The sequence below is a fragment of the Lipotes vexillifer genome, unplaced genomic scaffold, assembly GCF_000442215.2.
Source record: "Lipotes vexillifer unplaced genomic scaffold, Lipotes_vexillifer_v1.1 scaffold805, whole genome shotgun sequence".
Lineage (NCBI taxonomy): Eukaryota > Metazoa > Chordata > Mammalia > Artiodactyla > Lipotidae > Lipotes > Lipotes vexillifer.
In genome coordinates this window covers 920,628-940,572 of record NW_006776681.1, presented here as the reverse complement: position 1 = coordinate 940,572, position 19,945 = coordinate 920,628, and the positions used below count along the sequence as shown (strand labels likewise).

Sequence of the window (19,945 nt, the reverse complement as noted above, 5' to 3'; positions counted from 1 at the left end):
ATGTCCCAGTTTTTGGTTCAGAAAATATGATTCCTCAGCAGAAGCTGGGCACACGTGAGATATTTGCTAGTATAGGAATACAGCTGGAGAGTTGGAGGGGTGGCCTAGGAAAGGCGATCTTACAAACCTTTGTTCAGGTCAGTGGATCCAAGGTCAGACTCTCAGTGACTGTTCGAAGGGCTCCTTCTCTCCTGTTCCGCTTGTGAGGGTCTGAAGGATTTCAGAGTTTTCGCTATAATTAGGCAGTTGCATTCAGTTGGCATTTTCTTCACTGATAGGCTGTGAAGGCTTTCAGATCTCTGATAGGCTTTCAGATCTCTGGCAGGCACTTAGGGGGGTGGGGGGGGGCGATGCTCAGACAGTACAGGTGTTGACTGGCAGATAATCACCCGACCTCCTTTTCCTCTGTTACCTCATTTTATCCTCACAACAACCCGGCAGGGGAAGCGCAGTTCTCCTTTCACAGATGAGGAAACTGAGGCTCAAAAGGCTAAGTCATCTTCCCCTGGCCGTGTGGCTAGTCGCTGGCAGGGCCGAGAGCTGAGCCCGGAAGCCCTGTTTCCTTTCTCCTCGGTCTCCCTGTCATCGAGTCCGTCCTGGGGCTCCCAGGCATTCATCGAATGTCTGTTTGGCAGGGGACGGGCGTGCCTGGCAGCCGCGGCCAGCAAGGTGACGGGGAAGCCAGACCGAGAAGGTCAGCACATTCTCTGCAGAGCGCGACAGCTTCAGGCTCGTTTTGAGCCAGCACTTGGGATTCTTCTTGCTGAAGTTTGGTTCCCCCATGGCCTCGGGTGGTGGTTGTCTGCGCGGGGTCCCTTTGGGTTTGGATTTCAGATTTATTCTTGAATTTTTATTTCAGGACATAACTTGGCAAGATGAGCACTCTGCCCCTTTCTCCTGGGAAACGAGGGTAAGTTGGGTTAAATTTAGATTTGTTTGTCTTCTTAAAAAGCGTGGCGTCCTTAGGTATTTTCCGTTCAGCCCTTGGTGGGCTCGGAAGGCCGCGGGCTGCGGGTGATGCGCCCCCTGCCGGTGGGAGAGGAGAGGCGGAGGGGCGGGGCCTGCGCCGCGTTGGGCTTGGTGGTGGTTGGAAGCGTGGCGGTCGGCGCGCTGGGCACGGTCCGCGGCCCTGTCCTGGGAAAGCAGGGGCAGCCCCTCGGGGGGCTTTCTCGGCTCATGCTTCTGCCCACCAGCACTCAGTGCCTTGTTGGGGGCTCCATGAGGCAAAGCTTTGAGGGAAGCTTTTCTTGGCGGGGGGACGGGTTGGTTAAGAGCTGGTTTTATTAAAGTGAAATGCGAAGGGCAGCCAAGACAGGAAGGTGGGTGGATGTGGAGACAAGGCTGCAGATGCATCAGAACTGCCTGCAAGAGTCACCTCAAAGGCAGAGTCCTGAGGGAAGAAGGGAGGAGGGGAAGAGTGCCCTTGGTGCCCCCTTGAAGCTGGAATAGCCAGTGGATACAGATGTGCAACCCAGCCTGGGTCCCTGATGCTGGTCCCCAGTCATTCGTTTATTGCTGTTAGTGTTATTGTTGCCAAAGTTGCATAAGAGTATCAAGCTTAACGGGGTTTATCCATTTCCCCACTCTCCCTAGTTGTCCCGGTACAAGTGCATTAATAAGTAGCGCAAAATGACCAAAAGGCAGGTGTTTCAAACCCAAGGAAGAGAAGGAAAAAGACCAGGATTCTCTGAATTCTAGAACATTCTCTGCTGTGTGTTGGAGGGTCCTTTCCCTAATGGGGGTGACCAGGACGGCTGTGTACCTGCAGTAGGGCTTAGGCTTGAGGTTGGATCAGGGCTTTCAAGCCCTGACACTTGAAGGGGCTTATTTCTTGGTTTTTCACTTGTCCCTACAGTTGCTCATCCCGGTAGAAGCAGCATCCAGGGGGCTGTAGGTCAGAGCGGGATGCGGCAGTGGGGGGGCTCTGCAAGCCACCTGAGAGGCCCTCAGGTGGGGGTCTGTGTCTTAAAATGAAGGATTTGACAAGGGCTCAGATGGATGAGGACAGCTGGCGGCGTTGGCCACAGGCGGCGCGGTTGGTTAGCTGATTGATTGCCCCAAGTGACGCGAGCCGCCCTAGGATGAGAAAGCCTGTGAAAGTTGAGGGGACCCTTACGTGAGATTTGAGAGGTGGCTTTTGCGAATACGTGGCATTAATGCAGATGGCCACGCTCCTCTTGCAAGCACAGACTCCTGCCTTCGGGGGTCCAGAACGTCAGGTCCTAAACATCCTAAAAATAAAGATGCAAATACCTGCATCCTGCGTGCGTGATTTTTTTTTTGTTTCCCTGGCAGATTAATAACCTGGGTCTGCGCAGAGGGCAGGGTGAGCGACGACGTTGTGCCTGGGATTGGAGTCTCCTTCAGGATCTGGACACTGGTTAAGGGGTGGCTGAACCAGCGAGGGTGGCTGGGAGGCAGCCAGGGAGGGTGAGGGGCAGCCTGGGATTGTAGCTTCCGAGCTCCAAGACCCACCCAGTGACAGGGCAAAGGGAGTTGGAGGTGGCTAGAAGGGACCTCGCCACAGTGACGTTCAGCCAGGGCCGTCAATATTCCTTTTATATGGGTTCCCCAGATGGGTAACTGACAAGCACTACAGTTAAGTCCCCTACATACGAACCTTCAAGTTACAGACTTTCAAAGATGGGAACGTGCGTTCCATCCACGTCAGGCGTGAGTGAAACTGCAGCTTCCTCCGTCTCCTATTGCTGGCGATCCTTTAGCTCTACCGTCTCCCACCTCCTCTCCCTCCTTCAGTCAGGAACTCTTCTTGCCTGTTCACTCGATGCCAGCCCCTGGACGCCAGCTGTTGTCCTGGACTACTGTCCTTTTCAAGGGGCTGTACTGTAAGATTATTTTGTTTTTTATGTGTTATTTGTGCGAAAGGTATTTTAAACCTGTTACAGTACAGTACTAGATAGCCCATTGTGTTAGTTGGGTACCTACATACAACTCGTTCGTATGTAGGGGCCTTACTGTAATCCTCGGCAGATGGGCAGTCTGCAGGGGGGAGTGGACAGCCTCGGGAAGGCAGCACAGATGTTACTGGACTGGGCCCTGTGTTTGATGACGTCTCAGTGATGAAGACAGAGAAGTCGAATTAGTTAAAATGCCCCCAGCCCTAAGTCCATCGTGCCCCCCATGAGGATATCTACTCTCGTAAGAATTTACCTTGTTAAATGTTCCTGAGTCAGCCGTTTTTGTGGGATGGGATGTTTCATCTGTTATTACCTTGATGCAGATGACATTCTGTGGCAAGGATGGGGCAGCACCTGGGGCGGCTGCTGAGAATGAGGCTCATTGTGGGAACAGGTGCCGGGAAAAGGTCTCCAGAAAAAGGTGTGCTGACCCAGTCCAGCACTCGTGCTGGTGTTAACTGTCCACAGACACCATCCAGGTCCCTTAGGAACCTGCATAAATTGAGAAGGCTTGATAAAGTTAAGTCAATATGTGTTGCTCATTTTAATTAACTTTTTTTTTTTTAGGAAAAGGTATAGTCTTTGTGGCTCAGAGTTCTCAGTTTCATTTTTTTTTTCCGTTGGAGTATAGTTACTTTACAGTGTTGTGTTAGTTTCTGCTGTACAATGAAGTGAGTCAGCTGTATGTATACCTGTATCCCCTCCCTCTTGGACCTCCCTCCCACCGCGCCCCTCCCCCCATCCCACTCATCTAGGTCATCACAGAGCACGAGCTGAGCTTCCCGTGCTATACAGCAGGTTCCCACTAGCTATCTGTTTTACACATGGTGGTGTATTTATGTCAAACCTAATCTCCCAATTCATTTCACGTTCCCTTTCAATGAGAGAACCAGCTTATTTCGTGAACAGGTGGGCTGTGTCCTCACCTTTTGATTTGAGCTCTCAAAATCACACTTACGTGATTTAAAGTCAGAACTTTGTAGAGGCAAAATAGAGAGCGTTCCAGAGAGCAGAGGGCCTTACCCCTGCTCTGTCATCAAGAGTCGGAGTTCCACCACTCGCCTCTCCCCAGCTGAAGCGCGAGTGCCCACCTCTCTGCATTGTCATGCTCTTCCTTAGGACTGAAAGACGGATGAGAACTTCTTTGGAGAGCTGCATGCAGGAGGTGGGGTAGCCAGGGCAGGGTGGCCCTGACCTCCAGCTGCAAGGCTGGAGACTCTTTGTCATTTGATGTCTTTGATGCATGGCAGGCACCTCATTCCTTCGCGGCTTGAAGCAGCCATTTCTTTGCTCCTGATTCTGGGGGCCAGTGGTCTGGGCAGGGCTCAGCCGGGCTGTTCTTCTGTGGGCCTCGCCGGGGACCGCTCACGTGTCATCTGACGGCCGATGGGAGCTGATTGCTCTAGGGTACCCTCTCTGCTGTGTCCGGTTCGGGCCACATGTGTCCAACGAACTACATGTTGGTGGAAGAGTTCCCTCGGGTAAGAGTGGAAGCCGACAGGGTCTTCCGAGGCTGAGGCTTGGGAACCAAAGTATCCCCTCTGCCTCGTTCTAATAGTCAAATCGAGGCACAGTCCAGCCCGGTTTTGGGGTGTGAGAACATGGATCGCAGCTGCTGATGGACAGTTGCAGAGAATTTGTGCCATTTTGAATCGAAGACTCCACGCTCTGACAGCCCCGACAGCGGGTCGTTTCATTTGATTATATCATCCACTGACGTTTTTCTTTGAATTTTAAATTGTGGTAAAATACACATCCCATAAAACGTGCCATCTTAGCCATTTGTAAGTGTGCAGTTCGGTGGCCTTAAGTGCATTCACACTGTTGTGCAGCTGTCGCCACCATCAATCTCCAAAACTTTGTCATCTTCCCAAACTGCAACTCTGTTCCTTTTAAGCCGAAAGCCCCCTTTCCCCCTCCCCCAGCCCCTGGCAACCACCCTCTTCTTTCTGTCTCTATGACATCATTCACTGATTTTTTTCAAAAATCCGGCGGACATTGATTATCCTTCCACTCTGGGACAAACATTATGCTTAAGGCTCAGAGGTGAGTAAACACTTGCTCTCGGCAGAGATCCCAGCGTGGGGATGACCGCGTCTGGGGGCAGAACTCACACAGGAGGACCACTTTAGCCACGCGATCCTTCCTCCAGTCATTTTCCTTTATTCACATGATGCATATTTACATACACGTTGGTAGATACGGTCTCATGCCTTCTGCAGCTGTTCACTTCAGCAGAGTTTTTTTTTTGGCCGTGCTGCGCGGCATGTGGGATCTTAGTTCCCCGACCAGGGATCGAACCCGCGCCCCCTGCGCTGGAAGCGCGGAGTCTTAACCGCTGGACCACCAGGGAGGTCCTCACTTCTGCAGACATTTAAGGATGGCCAACTAAGTGCCTAGCTCTTTGTCAGCTCTGACTCTTCAGCCACCAGTCGATCAGCTGAGGCCAGACCCCAGGTGATGACTGTTGAGCACAGAGCCGAGAATCTCAGGGATTTGGGATTTCTTCCCAGCTTTTGCACCTCTGTCTGGGCTCCTTCCTTTGGGCCAGCCCGTGGCCGAGGACCCCTGCAGAGACCTGCAGAGCGTGGACGAGCTGGTGCTGTCCATCCCTGAAAGGAGACTCTGACCAGGAGAGGCTCGATGCCGGGCAAGCACTGCCCGTTTCCTCAGATCCTGCTCGGTCTTCCAGCCTGCCCTCCCCTCCTGGGTCGCCTCCTGCCGAGGCCGGGCCAGGCCTGATGCCTCTGTCGCTCCGGAAGGGAGGCTCCGGGGCCGAAGTGCCCGTCCCGGCCGGGCGAGGTGCCCTTGGTCATCATCTTTCCCCTCATCCGTCAGCTTGGCAGGTGTGCTGGGCGCCAGGGTGCCTGCAGGGCTCCACGGCGGAGTCCTTTCTCCCGTTCTGAGGTTGCACGGGGAGAACACTCAGCACTTGGGAGGCTCCAGAAAGGGGAGTCGGGAGGAGGGTATGCTTCGCGCCGCCGCCCCTCTGGGCTGGGGGTGGACAGGAGACGCCTGCAGAGGCGGGTCAGGCCCTAGCGCCGGGTGGCTGGACTCTGGGGACGCCGCGCCCACCGCGCTCGCCTCCCCCCAGGCGGTCTGGATTTTCCCTTTCCGTCTACCCGAGTCCTTCACCCGAGGTTCGGCTGCCTCTTTGGGGATCGTAAGTCAGCTGGGTGGGGAGCAGCTCCCTGGTCTCCGAGGGTCAACACAGACCGCTCCTGGAGTAGGGAGGCCTCTCAGCCGCTCCTCAGGAGGAGGAGTAAGCCTGGGAGCCAGAACGTCTCCGCGGGCTGGGGTCCACGCCAGGGATCTGCAGGCGCGTCAAATTCTCTCGCCCAGGAGGTCAGCGTGGCTGCCTCCGCCGCGGGCTGGATGCCGGGGCTCAGGGGCAGCAGTAACGGGCAGGCGGGTTGAATCGAGGAAGAGGGGTTGGAGCTTGGGTCTGTCTATGGCTAACAGGCATCTCTTGCCCACGCGGGGACAGAAGGGTGTTCCGTCGCGATGTCCGTACATGGAGCGTTCCCTGGGTCCCCAGGTATGGCTCTGCCTGGCTGTCCCCCCTCACCGCCAGCCCAAAGTTTCTGAGAAACGCAGGGCCGTGGAGCCACGCCATGCTCCCATCACAGCATCGCTCCTGCCTAGGGGCCCTCATGGAGACCCCCGTCTCTGCCCAGCAGTGAAGCCTCCCTGCCCCTCCCCCGTGCCGTCTCTAGCTCACCTTCCTGAGATCCAGAGCAGGCCTGTGGCCCCCTGCTCTGGACCCTTCCTGGCTCTTGTAGGTGCAGTGACCTGTCAGCTCCTCAGCCCAGGGCCCAGCCTGCTGCTCTGGCCCCAAGGGTCCTTCCCGCCGGTCTCTTCTCCAGCCCCACGGCCCTGCCCCATGGCACCGATCTCGCCTGCCTCGGTGCCCTGCCCAGCCCCCTGGCCCCCAGCCACCTGTGCAGGATCCACCTGCCCCTAGACCCGGAGCAGATTCCGTTCCTGTGTTTCTCCCAGTCATTGTGACAGCCGGGCAGCTCCCACAGGCCCCCGATCTGTGCTGAGCACCTCGGGGGCATTTCCTCAGCTAATCCCCACAATGCGCGCTTTGACAGATGAGGAAACAGAGGCCCAGAGTGAGGGGGTGTGAGCTAGATGTCCTAGCCCAGCGCTGTGTGCTTCACCCCTTGCCTCAGCGTCTGCAACCGTCCCCCTTCTGTGTCCCCTCTGAGAAGTTCTGCGCTAGGCGGACACACGTTAATGTCACCGGTGGTGCTCTTTGTTGGTGCGTCTTGTCCCTGCGAGACGACAGGCACCTGGAGGGCAGAGGCTCCTGTCCTTCCCTTGTGGCCTTATAACCGCAGGCTCCTGCACACCCACTGTCTGGTGGGTGTCTGGTGGGTTTTCCCCAGGCTCATTGCCATGGGGCCCAACAGCTGGGCCCCGTCCATCGTCTGCCCGGCTCCCTGGTGAAAATACAGGAGCGTCCTCTAGCCCCTGGGGCCTCGCGTTAGGGGCGGGTGGTCCCCAGACCCTGTCCCCCGTGCCCCACTGGCCTGGAGGGTCTGACACCCCCGGTCTCGGTGGCTAGGCCGTTCTGTCTCTTCCCCACCTGCTTGTCATCTGCTAATTTTTAGATTCTAAGAGTTTTTCGTATCTTCCCCTCTTCTTATTCCTTTTCCTCCTTTGGTGGGGGAGGTGGAGGAGGGGGTAAATGTTAAATGGTTTGTAAATTTATTAGGATTTGCTCCAGTAAAGCTATTGTATCTTCTGACAATGTTTCTGCAGCCTTCATCTCAGCAATTCAGACCCGCCAGAGGCCGCCAAGCCAAACAGTTAGTTTTGGTCGCCTGCACCCTCCTTTACTGAAATATTACACATTCCTCTCCAGTGAGTAGGACGTAAAAATAGACACTGGGCTCAGTTATGGGCTTTCTGTTTTTAGAACGGACGTGGCCAGCTAAGACCCAGTTCCCCACATGGGGAGGCTGACACCCAGGCCCAGCTCAGTGCATAACCCTGGGGCTCCAGCCGGGGTGCCTGGGACGTAGAGGGTAGCGCCGTCAGCATCGCTGTGAGGAGGGGAGAGGGCTTCCTGAGTGTCCCTCACTGTTCCGTCTCAGCCCTCTCGTGTAATATCGCGGGCTTGAATCCCCCTCCGGCTTGCTGTGCGAGCTGGGGACTGCTCTTCACCTGGAGCAGCCTCCTGAGCAGCCTCCTGTCGCTGGGCCCCGCTCGGCGCAGGGCACCGGGTTCCCGAGAGCTTTGTCCACACCTGGAAAAACGGACTTTTTCCAGAAATCAGAAGATTGCACGGGAGCTTCCTGACTTGCTAGCTTCATCACAGGCTCCAGACGCAGCCCGGCTGGGCTGTCAGGTCACGAGGCAGGGCTGGCCTCCCCTGCACACTGATCTGCTCCAGTGTCAGAGGGCCCCCTTGCATAGCCTCAGGGCCACGGGGGAAGGTGAGGTCAGAGACCTCGTCGGAAGCACAGGCTCTGGGGGGGGTCCAGGGGCAGCAGGGTGGCTGCAGTACATCCCTGTGGGGAGTGTCTCAGCTCAGATTCCACGCCAGACACTGGGCCGGGATGGGGCTTCAGAGTCGCGCTTACTTCCAGACGCAGACACGGCTCGCGTGCCCCAGCCACGGGCACCACGCCCCCGGTGACCAGAGGAAGGCGGGGAGGGGCCAGCACCCGGAGAGGATCCAGTGGGAGTACTGCTGACCCCCCAGGGAGCTTAGATGCCTCTGACCAAGCAGAACAGGAGCAGAGCCCAGTAGCCTGTGTTTACTGAGCACTTACTATGTGCCGGGCCTGGTTCTAAAACAACAGCCCAGGGAGTAAGAATACTCCGTTTTTACTAGAGAAGAAGAGAGTCCAGGTTCAGGCTGGGTCGTTGGTGGGTTTGCCCTTTACTGAGAGGAGCTGGCTCGGGGAAGAAGGTAGCTGTGGCTTCGGGCCAGTGAGCAGGAGACACCTCTAAAGGGGACCTGGAGCTTAGGGGACCTCCCGGGAGAAAGCACGGGAGGGAGCAGAGGCGCCAGGCTGAGCCCTGGTCCGGGAGGTAAGGGGGCGGCCCAGGGAGGGTGGAGTCACTGAGCAAAAAGCAATGAAAGCTCTCCTAAAGCACAGAGGGAGCTGCAGTGCAGGTGCCACTTCTGTGTGACCTGGACAACAGCGCGTCTTTGAAAATGACCAGGAGCCCCTCTTCACCATGTCCTGGTCCAGTTTTGCTGGCGTTCTGGGGTCTTGGAGCCAAGTAAGATGAACTCTCGTCAGGAAAAAGGACCCTTTGCCCCTGTTCTTCTTTCTTTGCCTGCCCCTTCCCAACAGGCATGTGTTTTAAACACAAACCACACACCTTTGCCCTTTGGGGCGAGTGGGAAAGAAACAGACCCTCACCAGTGCAGCTGATCAAGGAGGACCCTTTCTTTTTTTTTTTTTTTTTAACATCTTTATTGGGGTATAATTGCTTTACAATGGTGTGTTAGTTTCTGCTTTATAACAGAGTGAATCAGTTATACATATACGTATGTTCCCATATCTCTTCCCTCTTTGTCTCCCTCCCTCCCACCCTCCCTATCCCACCCCTCCAGGCAGCCACAAAGAACCGAGCCGGTATCCCTGTGCCACACGGCTGCTTCCCACAGGCTATCTACCTTACGTTTGTTAGTATATATATGTCCATGTCTCTCTCTCGCCCTATCACAGCTCACCCTTCCCCCTCCCCATATCCTCAAGTCTGTTCTCCAGTAGGTCTGTGTCTTTATTCCTGTTTTACCCCTAGGTTCTTCATAACATTTTTTTTTTCTTAAATTCCATGTATGTGTGCAGAATGGAAAACAACAAATGCCTGGGCAAAAAGGCTCAGAAGCTGACACACTAGAATGTTTTTTCTTCTGTAAGTTCTTGTTTTCCCCATTTTCACCCCGGGGCGCCCCAAACCAAGTAGCCACCCCCGTCAGCCTGGCCCTCTCTTCTACCAAGACGTCACCCTCCCTGAGGGGCTCTCACGAGGGCTCCGGTAGCCCAAGGAGCCCTGAAAGACTCCGTGGTTCTGTTGCAGGTTGTCACTCCAGCCAGCAAAGTGCTGCGCGGTGCCCTGATCGAGGGCCTGAAGCAGTCCTGGAACCACTGTGGCTGACTTCTCTCCCCAGCATCCCTGGCTCTCCAGTGCGGTCCTGTGCCTGGACTCATGTTCAGCCCAGCTTTCCGGGAGCTTCTCCCCACTGGAGAGATGGCTGATCCTAAAAGAGCCTAGTGTTTGACGAACCGCTCAAAGTGCTTTCTTTACCCCGCAATTTCCAGATCAATCTCAACTCTGTTCTCTCAGGCTCAATCCCCACTTCCAAGCTATTTCTAGCACTTTGCTTATTTAAAGAACTCATCATCTCTGTTGCCCACATTCTCCCTGCATTTTATTGTGGAGTTTGGAAATATGCTGAGTATTGAGAATGACTCACTCAGAAACAGCCCTTTAAAAATCAGATTAGGTCATTAACATACAGAAATCCTGCCACGTATGGGGATCGCTGGCGTTCACACGGACATCATCCCTGGCGGCCACTGGCTTTTTAGATGTGGTGTGATGCCCAGCACAGCTGCGGGCCTCGGAATCACTTGCTCCAGATTGAAATCCCAGCTGCTCTTAATGGACTAGTGACCTAGGACAATTCACTCATTTGCTCCAGACCTCCATTTTCTCCGTTGTAGAATAAAAACTTTTTAGGAGAAAAGCCCAACAACAAAGAAAACTGTGCCTGGTGCACTGGATGTGCTCAGAGTCTGCATTTGTTCTGAGCTCCAGCACCTGAGCTTTGATGGGTTTTTTTTTTTAATGTCTAGATTTTAAAAAAAAATTTTTTATTGAATTATAGTTGATTTACAATGTTGTGCCACTCTCTGCTGTACAGCAGTGACTCAGTTATACACATACATACATTCTTTTTTAATATTCTTTTCCATTATGGCTTATCACAGGATATTCAATATAGTTCCCTGTGCTATACAGTACGATCTTGTTGTTTATCCATCCTGTATGTAAATAGTTTACATCTGCTAACCCCAAACTCCCAGTCTGTCCCTCCCCCTCCCCCTTGGCAACCACAAGTCTGTTCTCTATGTCTGTGAGTCTGTTTCTGTTTTGTAGATAGGTTCATCTGTGCCACATTTTAGATTCCACACATAAGTGATACCATATGATATTTGTCTTTCTCTTTCTGACTTACTTCAATTAGTATAATAATCCCTAGTTGCATCCATGTTGCTGCAAATGACATTTTTTCATTCTTTTTTTATGGCTGAGTAGTATTCCATTGTTTATATGTACCACATCTTTATCCATTCATCTGTCAGTGGACATTTAGGTTGTTTCCTAAACATGTTTCCATGTTTTGGCTATTGTGAACAGTGCTGCTGTGAACATAGGGGTGCATGTTTCTTTTTGAATTATAGTTTTGTCCAGGTATATTCCCAGGAGTGGGACTGCTGGATCATATGGCAATTCTATTTTTAGTTTTCTGAGGAACGTCCATACTGTTTTCCATAGTGGCTGGACCAACTTACATTCTCGTCAACAGTGTAGGAGGGTTCCCTTTTCTCCACATCATCTCCAGCATTTGTTATTTGTAAACTTTTTAGTGATGGCCATTTTGACCGGTGTGAGGTGGTACCACATTGTAGTTCTGATTTGCATTTCTCTAATAATTAGTGATGTTGAGCATCTTTTCATGTGCCTACTTGCCACCTATATGTCTTCTTTGGAGAAATGTTTGTTAAGGTCTTCTGCCCATTTTTGGATTGGGTTATTTGTTTTTTTGTTGTTGAGTTGTATGAGTTGTTTGTATATTTTGGAGATTAAGCCCTTGTTGGTCACATCATTTGCAAACATTTTCTCCCATTCTGTAGGTTGCCTTTTTGGGGTTTTTTTAATGGTTTTCTTTGCTGCACAAAAGCTTGTAAGTTTGACTAGGTCCCATTTGTTTACTTTTGTTTTTATTTCTGTTGCCTTGGGAGACCGACCTAAGGAAACATTGGTACGATTTATGTTAGAGAATGTTTTGCCTGTGTTCTCTTCTAGGAGTTTTATGGTGTCTTGTCTTATGTTTAAGTCTTGAAGCCACTTTGAGTTTATTTTTGTGTATGGTGTGAGGGTGTGTTTGAACGTCATTGATTACATGCGCTGTCCAACTTTCCCAGCACCACTTGCTGAAGAGACTGTCTTTTTCCCATTTTATATTCTTGCCTCCTTTGTTGAAGATTAATTTACTGTAGGTGTGTGGGTTTATTTCTGGGTTCTTTATTCTGTTCCATTGATCCGTATGCCTGTTTTTGTAGTGATACCACACAGTTTTGATTACTGTAGCTTTGTAGTATTGTCTGAAGTCTAGGAGAGTTATGCCTCCTGCTTTTTTTTTTTTTTTCCCCCCCTCAGGATTGCTCTAGCAATTCTGGGTCTTTTATGGTTCCATATACATTTTTGGGTTATTTGTTCTAGTTCTGTGAAAAATGTCATGGGTAATTTGATAGGGATCGCATTAAGTCTGTAAATTGCTTTGGGTAGTATTGCCATTTTAGCAATGTTCATTCTTCCAGTCCAAGAGCATGGGATATATTTCCATTTATTTGAATCCTCTTTTATTTCCTTTATTAATGTTTTATAGTTCTCAGTGTATAAATCACTTCCTTGTTTGGGTTTATTCCTAGGTTTTTTCTTTTTTTTCTTTTTTCTTGGTGTAATTTTAAAAGGTTTTTTTTTTTACATTCCCTTTCTGACATTTCACTGTTAGTGTAAAGGAGTACAACTGATTTCTGAACGTTAATCTTGTATCCTGCTACTTTGCTGCATTCATTTATTAGATCTAGTAGTTTTTGTGTGGAGTCCTTAGGGTTTTCTATATATAGTATCATGTCATCTGCATATAGTAACAATTTTACTTCTTCCCTTTCAACTTGGATACCTTTTATTTCTTTTCCTTGTCTGATTGCTGTGGCTAGGACTTCCAATACTATGTTAAAGAGAAGTGGAGAGAGTGGACATCCTTGTCTTATTCCAGATTTTAGTGGCAAGGCTTTCAGCTTTTCACCATTGAGTATTGTATTGGCTGTGGGTTTGTCATAAATAGCTTTTATTATGTTGAGATATGTTCCCTCTATTCCCACTTCGGTAAGAGTTTTTAATCATGAATGAATGTTGAATTTTGTCAAATGCTTTTTCTGCATCTATTGAGATGATCATGTGGTTTTGGACTTTTCTTTTGTTAATGTGGTGTGCGTTGATTGATTTGCGTATGTTGAACCATCCTTGTGAACCTGGGATGAATCCCACTCGGTTGTGGTGTGTGATCTTTTATATGTGTTGTTGGATTTGATTTGCTAATATTTTGTTGAGAATTTTTGCATCTATATTCATGAAATACATTGTCCTGTAATTTTCTCTTTTAGTGGTGTCTTTGTCTGGTTTTGGTATCCGGGTGATGGTGGCTTCATAGAATGTCTTTGGGAGTGTCCCCTCCTTTTCAATCTTTTGGAAGAGTTTGAGAAGAATCAGTATAAATTCTTCTTTGTATGTTTGGTAGAATTCACCTGTGAAGACATCTGGTCCTGGACTTTTGTTTGTCGGAATTTTTTTTATTACAGATTCTACTTCACTTCTAGTGATCAGTCTGTTCAAATTATCTATTTGTTCTTGATTCAGTTTTGGTGGGCTGTAAGTTTCTAGAAAGGTGTCCGTTTCTTCTAGGTTGTCAAATTCGTTGGCACGTAATTGTTCTTGGTATTCTCTTATGGTTTTTTGTATTTCTGCAGTAACAGTTGAGATTTCTCCTTTTTCATTTCTTATTTTATTTGGGTTCTTTCTCTTTTCTTCTTGGTGAGCCTGGCTGGAGGTTTGTCAATTTTGTTTACCCTTTCAAAGAACCAGCTCTTGGTTTTGTTGATTTTTTCTATGTTTTTTTTAACCTCTGTTTTTTTTTCGTTTTTTTTTTTTATTCGGTACGCGGGCCTCTCACTGTTGTGGCCTCTCCCCTCGCGGAGCACAGGCTCCGGACGCGCAGGCTCAGCGGCCATGGCTCACGGGCCCAGCCGCTCCGCGGCATGTGGGATCTTCCCGGACCGGGGCACGAACCCGCGTCCCCTGCATCGGCAGGTGGACTCCCAACCACTGCGCCACCAGGGAAGCCCCTAACCTCTGTTTTATTTATTTCCTCCCTTATATTTATTAGTTCCTTCCTTCTGCTGACTTAGGTTTTTGTTCTTCTTTTTCTAATCCTTTTAGGTGATAGGTTAGTTTGTTTACTTGAGATTTGTCTTGTTTTCTGATGAAGGCCCAGTCCCCTCCCCAGGGTCTGACCCCCGAAGCCTGAGCCTCAGCACCCAGCCCCCACCTGCTCCAGCAGTGGAGCAGACAAGCGCCTCAGGCCGGGGAGTGCCGCTCTGCACAGACCCTCTGTGCAGGTCTCTCTCCGCTTTGCCCTCTGCACACCTGTTGCTGTGCTATGCTCTGAGGCTCTGAATGGGCTTTGATGTTTTTTCTTGGGTTCTATTTCTTATAACCCTGAGCTTCAAGGCAGCCTGTGCTTGTGTTTGGAGCTGGAGTTCCTTGTGGCCTCATCATCTTGAGGAGAGACCTGTGGCCATCAGAATCTGGGCTTTTAGGAAAAGTCTCAGCCAGAGAGAAGCGAAGGCGTATGCATTAAAGTAATAGAGAGCCATGTTAGCACAGTTGTAAATTATACTCAGTGACAACACGGAAGCAGTGGCTGCAGTTGCTACTCTGATATATAGCTGGCAGCATTAGAAATCAGGGCAGCCCCTGGCAAGCAAATTTGGTATATGCACCCAAAGCCATAATAAAAGAAAGGTTTGAACCTGTTGTAGTCTGCTACTTCACTTCTGGAAATCTGTCTGAAGAAATTAACTCCAAATGGGGGAGAGCTGTGTACATGAAGATGTTCTGACAGCCTCAATTATAACAACAGAAATTAAAAGCAGCAAACTGATAAAAAGAAAATGGGAAAGTAGATGGTGGGACAGCCACTCAATGAAATATTTTGTGCCCATTCAAACTAATGATTACAAAGACAACATAACACCATTGATGATGCTTCTGGTTAAGTGAAGAAACAACGTCCAAAATTATATGCATAACAGAGCTGCAGCATCATAGAATATGTATCTGAGAGAGATTACACGAAACTACACAAACTAATAGAGATTATGGGAAGAGGGAAAGGTTATGAATGATTTTTTTCTAATTCCCCAAATTTTAGTATATGTAGTTTTAGTACTTTTATTTTAAAAAGAAGAAGAGGAAGGGAATGTATGAGGGAGCAGAAGTGGAGAGGAAGAGAAGAATGTTCCAGTTTAATTTGAGAAATGCCTGAGGCAGCAGATTGCTCGCTCTGCAGGGCTTGCGGACGCCACCCTCCAGGGTGCTCCACTGTAAGGAGGCGTTAGGTTTCCACTCAGTGGTTTGTTGGTCAGAACAGCTCAGCCCTACCACTTTTAGAGGTCACAGTGGTTAGCAGCATCAGATCAAGGAAAGTGTTTCTGGGGCACTTGGATGTGGGGTGTGGACCCTGCCCTGCCCTCGGGGGGTCCCCACCTAACAGGGACAGGACCAGCTGAGAGCAGCAGGGTAGCACCGAGGAGATCACGGGAGAGGAAGACTGTCTTGTCAGCTCGGGCAGCTGTGACAGATACCGCAGACTGGGGGCATCCAGTAACAGACGTCTGCTTCTCACAGTTCTGGGGCTGGGAGTCCGAGATCACGGTGCCAGCAGGGTTGGTCCTGGGGAGACCCTCTTCCTGATGTGCAGACAGCCGCCTTCTCACTGCGTCCTTACATGGTGCAGAAAGAGAGCATCTCTCAGGGCACTAATCCTGTCCTGGGGCCTCCACCCTCATGACCTCAACTAAACCTCCTAAAGGCCCTGCCTCCAAATACTAACTTCGGGAGTTAGGCCTTCAACGTGTGAATTTGGGGCACACAAACATGCAGTGTGTAGCGGGCATGCAGGCAGAGTGTGGGATGGAGGCGTGGGAGGGGGATCACATCTTTGCAGCCGCACACAGGCCTGCCCTTGACTTTCTTGGTTTAGTCCAGGGGAGCAGGGTCTGGCTGTTGGTTTTTCTTTCACCCTTGCTGGCTGCCGTCGGTCAGGAAGGCAGAGGCCCGTGAGGTGGGGACTTGGTTCTGGGTTTTGACCCTCACTGCAGTGCTGTCATGCTGACTGTGCACCCTTCCTTGTCACCCCCAGGGGGGCAGTCACCCTCCTCAGGACGGGGAGGGAATCCCTCCTGAAGAGGCGGGTGGGTGATCTGCTCACCAAGCAGAGGCCTTAGTCGTCAGTCAGATTCAGGAGTCCGAGCTGTTTGTAGCCTCCAGTGTGACAGGATGTGACGGCTCTCAAAGCTTGTGCCGTGTTTCAGGGCTGTGATGGCGGACAGGCAGTGCCAGCAAATGGACAGCAGGCAGCGCTGTTGCTACTAGGGGGACGTGTGGGTCGGCACACCTATCCCGTTGACCGCATGTGTTGCTCTCTTCTTTCCCTCCCTCCCCACATCCCGCTAGAGTCAGATGGAGTTCAGCGTGTCCTTCTTGTCCATCCAAGAGCCGAGCTGCAGCACTTCCACCGAGCCCAGGCCGCTGTCCAAAGCTCCTCAGGGCTCGCAGGCCCTCCGACCCTCCCAGGGCAGCAGGTCCTCCAGCCTGGATGCCCTGGGTCCTGCCCCCCGGAAGGAAGAGGAAGCGTCCTTCTGGAAGATCAATGCAGAGCGGTCCCGGGGGGAGGGCCCTGAGGCCGAGTTCCAGTCGCTGACCCCCAGCCAGATCAAGTCTATGGAGAAGGGGGAAAAGGTCTTGCCTGTCTGTTACCGGCAGGAGCCCGCCCCGAAGGCCAGGGAGGCCAAGGTGGAAAAGTCCAGCAGCCTGCGCCAGGAGCAGTGGGTCCTGCCCAGCATCAGCGTGGAGCGAGAGAGACCCCAGCCCGCCCAGGCCTGCAGCAGCCCGCTGAGCGAAGCCGCCGCCTCCGAGCCCGTGGGGGACACGGAGGGTGCTCTGTTCTCGGAATCCGTGCCTGTACAGGTGGGTGCCTTGCTTCAGGCCAGGGGCTCCTTCCTCCTGAGTGATCAGGGCCACCTCACATGGGTGGGCGGACCACAGATGCCCCCATTTTCTCCTTCCTCTGCCATCCCTCGGAGGACTTCTGGGTTCAGGTCTGCTGGGTTGTCGCTCAGCTTGGCGACCAACACATAGGCAGGAGACGTGTTCTGTGAAGCCGTCTGGTGCCGTGACCTGTTTGCCTGTTCCGTGGTTGTGTCCCAGATGCCCACCGCCCTTCCCCAGTTGTGTGAGGGCAGGTACGGAAGGGACACAGGGGGCAGTGAGCAGAGGACTCGAGGGGGAAGGCGGCAGTGTGGGTGGGATTTGGTTGCCGGCTCCACGTAGGGGCCTGGGAGGCTGGGCTGCAGTGTCGGTGAGGAAGGGACCCGCAGATGTCCCGAGGGACATGGGGGAAGTGGCTGGGACCCCAAGCTTCTGCCAGGAGAGCAGCCGTGCTTGTTTGGGGACCATGGGAGACTTGCTTCAGGAATGATGGGCCACTTCTCATTTCCACGCAAAACAGGGTTAGGTGTCCAGGGAGGAGTCCTAAAGAAAGGACTTCTTTCTGGGAATGGAGGGAAAGGAAGAGAAAGATGTGAGAGGTTCACTGGCTGCGATGCCGTGTGTCGTGAAGAAAGGGCCCTACAAGAGAATAGACAGCGTGGGTGGCTTCTCCGTGTTTTCCCAGTTTTGTGGAGCGCCAACTGTTGTCGTTACCAGCTGTTCTGCATTGCTTGAGAAAACTCAGCAAAGGGAAGAGAAAATGTTTGGTTAAGGGTCACCCAAAACCAAAATAAATAAATAAATAGGTAGGTGTATTTCAGAGGGAGGCTGTGTTTTGTTTTGTTTTTAATAAATTTATTTATTTTATTTATTTTTGGCTGCGTTGGGTCTTCATTGTTGCACGCAGGCTTTCTCTGGCTGCGGCGAGCGGGGGCTACTCTTTGTTGCGGTGCGCGGGCTTCTCACTGCGGTGGCGTCTCTTGTTGTGGAGCACGGGCTCTAGGCTCGAGGGCTTCAGTAGCTGTCGCTCGCGGGCTCTAGAGGGCAGGCTCAGTAGTTGTGGCACACGGGCTTCTCATTGCGGTGGCTTCTCTTGTTGTGGAGCACGGGCTCTAGGTGCGCAGGCTTCAGTAGTTGCAGCACGCGGGCTCAGTAGTTGTGGCTCGTGGGCTCTAGAGCGCAGGCTCAGTAGTTGCGGTGCACGGGCTTAGTTGCTCCGTGGCATGTGGGATCCTCCCGGACCAGGGATCAAACCCATGTCCCCCTGCAGTGGCAGGCGGATTCTTAACCACTGCGCCAGCAGGGCAGTCCCTGGCTGTGGGTTTTGTTGTTGAGCTGTGGTCGTCCTCTGGGTGTTTCCTGGATTGGGGCTCCCGGCATATCCACGCCTCTCTAGGCAGATGACCTAGTCAGTTGTCCTCCCGAGGAAGGGGAGCCCTGGGACGGGAGGCCCTCTGCCTTCCATCGTCTGCACATCAATTTTCCGGCCTGTCCCTCCTTTCAGGGTCTCCCGCCGTCTTAGGCCGGCACTTTGGGCCCCTCCCTTGCCGCTCTGGTGCCCGGCTCCATCTCCGCCCTAATCTTCCTGCCTGGTGTTCTCTCTCCGACACTCCGCAGTGGGGTCTACTGCCTCCGAAGGAAGCATCTATATAAGCTACGTGAGGGTCTTCATTGTAACGAGACGCAGGAAAGCGTGTGTGTGGGGTTGGGGGCTGTGAGTAGGACAGAGCACCTGAAACCCTTTGAAAGAACCGATTTATGAGTGCACAGCACAGCGTGAAGTGCGGCTGCACGTAAGACACTGGTAGGAAACCAGAAAAAGGAACGTGTGCCTGAACGCCTTGGGCTTTTCGGTCTCTGGCTCAACCTGAGAGGCGGCAAAACTGGGCCTGGGACATGCTTCAGAGGGAGCCGTTCAGCTCCGTGGCCTCTGCGTCAGCATCTTCTGTTTGCCGGTGTGTGGAGAGCACAGGGTCAAGGCTCCCTCGCTCGGGAAGACTGCGGCCACCAGGGAAACACACACTCATGTTAGACCCGGGAGACGGGCCTCTCACCTCAGGCGGCTGGCAGAAGCCTGTGCAAATGTGTCTGAATTAGTGGCCTGTGCTCACAGACGGCCCTTTAAACCAACCCCATGTCTTGTGAGTGGGCAGTCTGTGACCTGAAGAATGGCCCTGGGTTAGGGAAGATCACTCCAGAACCTTCCGCATCATCAGAAAAGAATAAACTTTACATCCTTTCTCCATATTTTTCACTCCCTCAACTTGGTAATTTATTTTATTTTGTTTCTTCTGTCAGCGTGTGTGTGTGTGTTTCATATTAGGCTCACATGGAACTTGTAACTTGTCCTCTCACTCCACAGTGACTAAATTTTAACATGCCCATCATTCAAAAATAGAAAAGCTACGTTTTTCTCCTTTTCTCCGTGGGTAGGTTCCGCAGGCTGCCCTCAGACATGCCTGGGGACGGAGCGGGGTACGTGTTGGATCCTGGCGGAGTGTGGCTTGCATTGAGCTTTATTTAATTTTCTGGTTCCCAGCACTGAGGCAAATTGAGGTCAGGGAGCCTCTGAGACGTGAGCAGACTATTTCATTTGGGTCATTTTAAATGAGGTGCTGTTTTTAGATTGTGCTAACTTAGTCTCATGCCTTATTTTGGTGTTTTTGTCCCTTCTACAGGTCAGCTCAAGTAATGTCATCTTGAAGACAGGATTTGACTTTCTGGACAATTGGTAAAATGTGTTATAGACAAAACAAGCCAATAATCCCAAAATGTTTTCCGAAGTGCTGTGGCGAAGGAGGAGGGCAGCGCTCCCCTGTGTCTTTTGCTAGTTTCTGTACACTCTTTTCTTAACCATTTGGAGGCTGGTAAATATTGCCTTGTCCAGCTTTCCAGATTTTTCCCTTTTTGGTAAGACCAGATACCTGTGCTATTTT

The 19,945-nt window shown here is 51.7% G+C and overlaps 1 protein-coding gene across 1 annotated transcript in view; it reads left to right on the top strand.

Moving 5' to 3' along the window:
* The window catches only part of CUNH1orf198 (chromosome unknown C1orf198 homolog), a 30,937-nt gene extending 11,193 nt beyond the window's left edge, over positions 1-19,744 (top strand). Inside the window, exons 2-4 of the mRNA XM_007450602.1 lie at positions 860-910; positions 16,476-16,988; positions 19,688-19,744. Coding sequence (XP_007450664.1) covers positions 860-910; positions 16,476-16,988; positions 19,688-19,744 — 621 coding nt within the window. The remainder of the gene's footprint in view (positions 1-859; positions 911-16,475; positions 16,989-19,687) is intronic.
* The last annotated feature ends 201 nt before the right edge of the window (positions 19,745-19,945 follow it).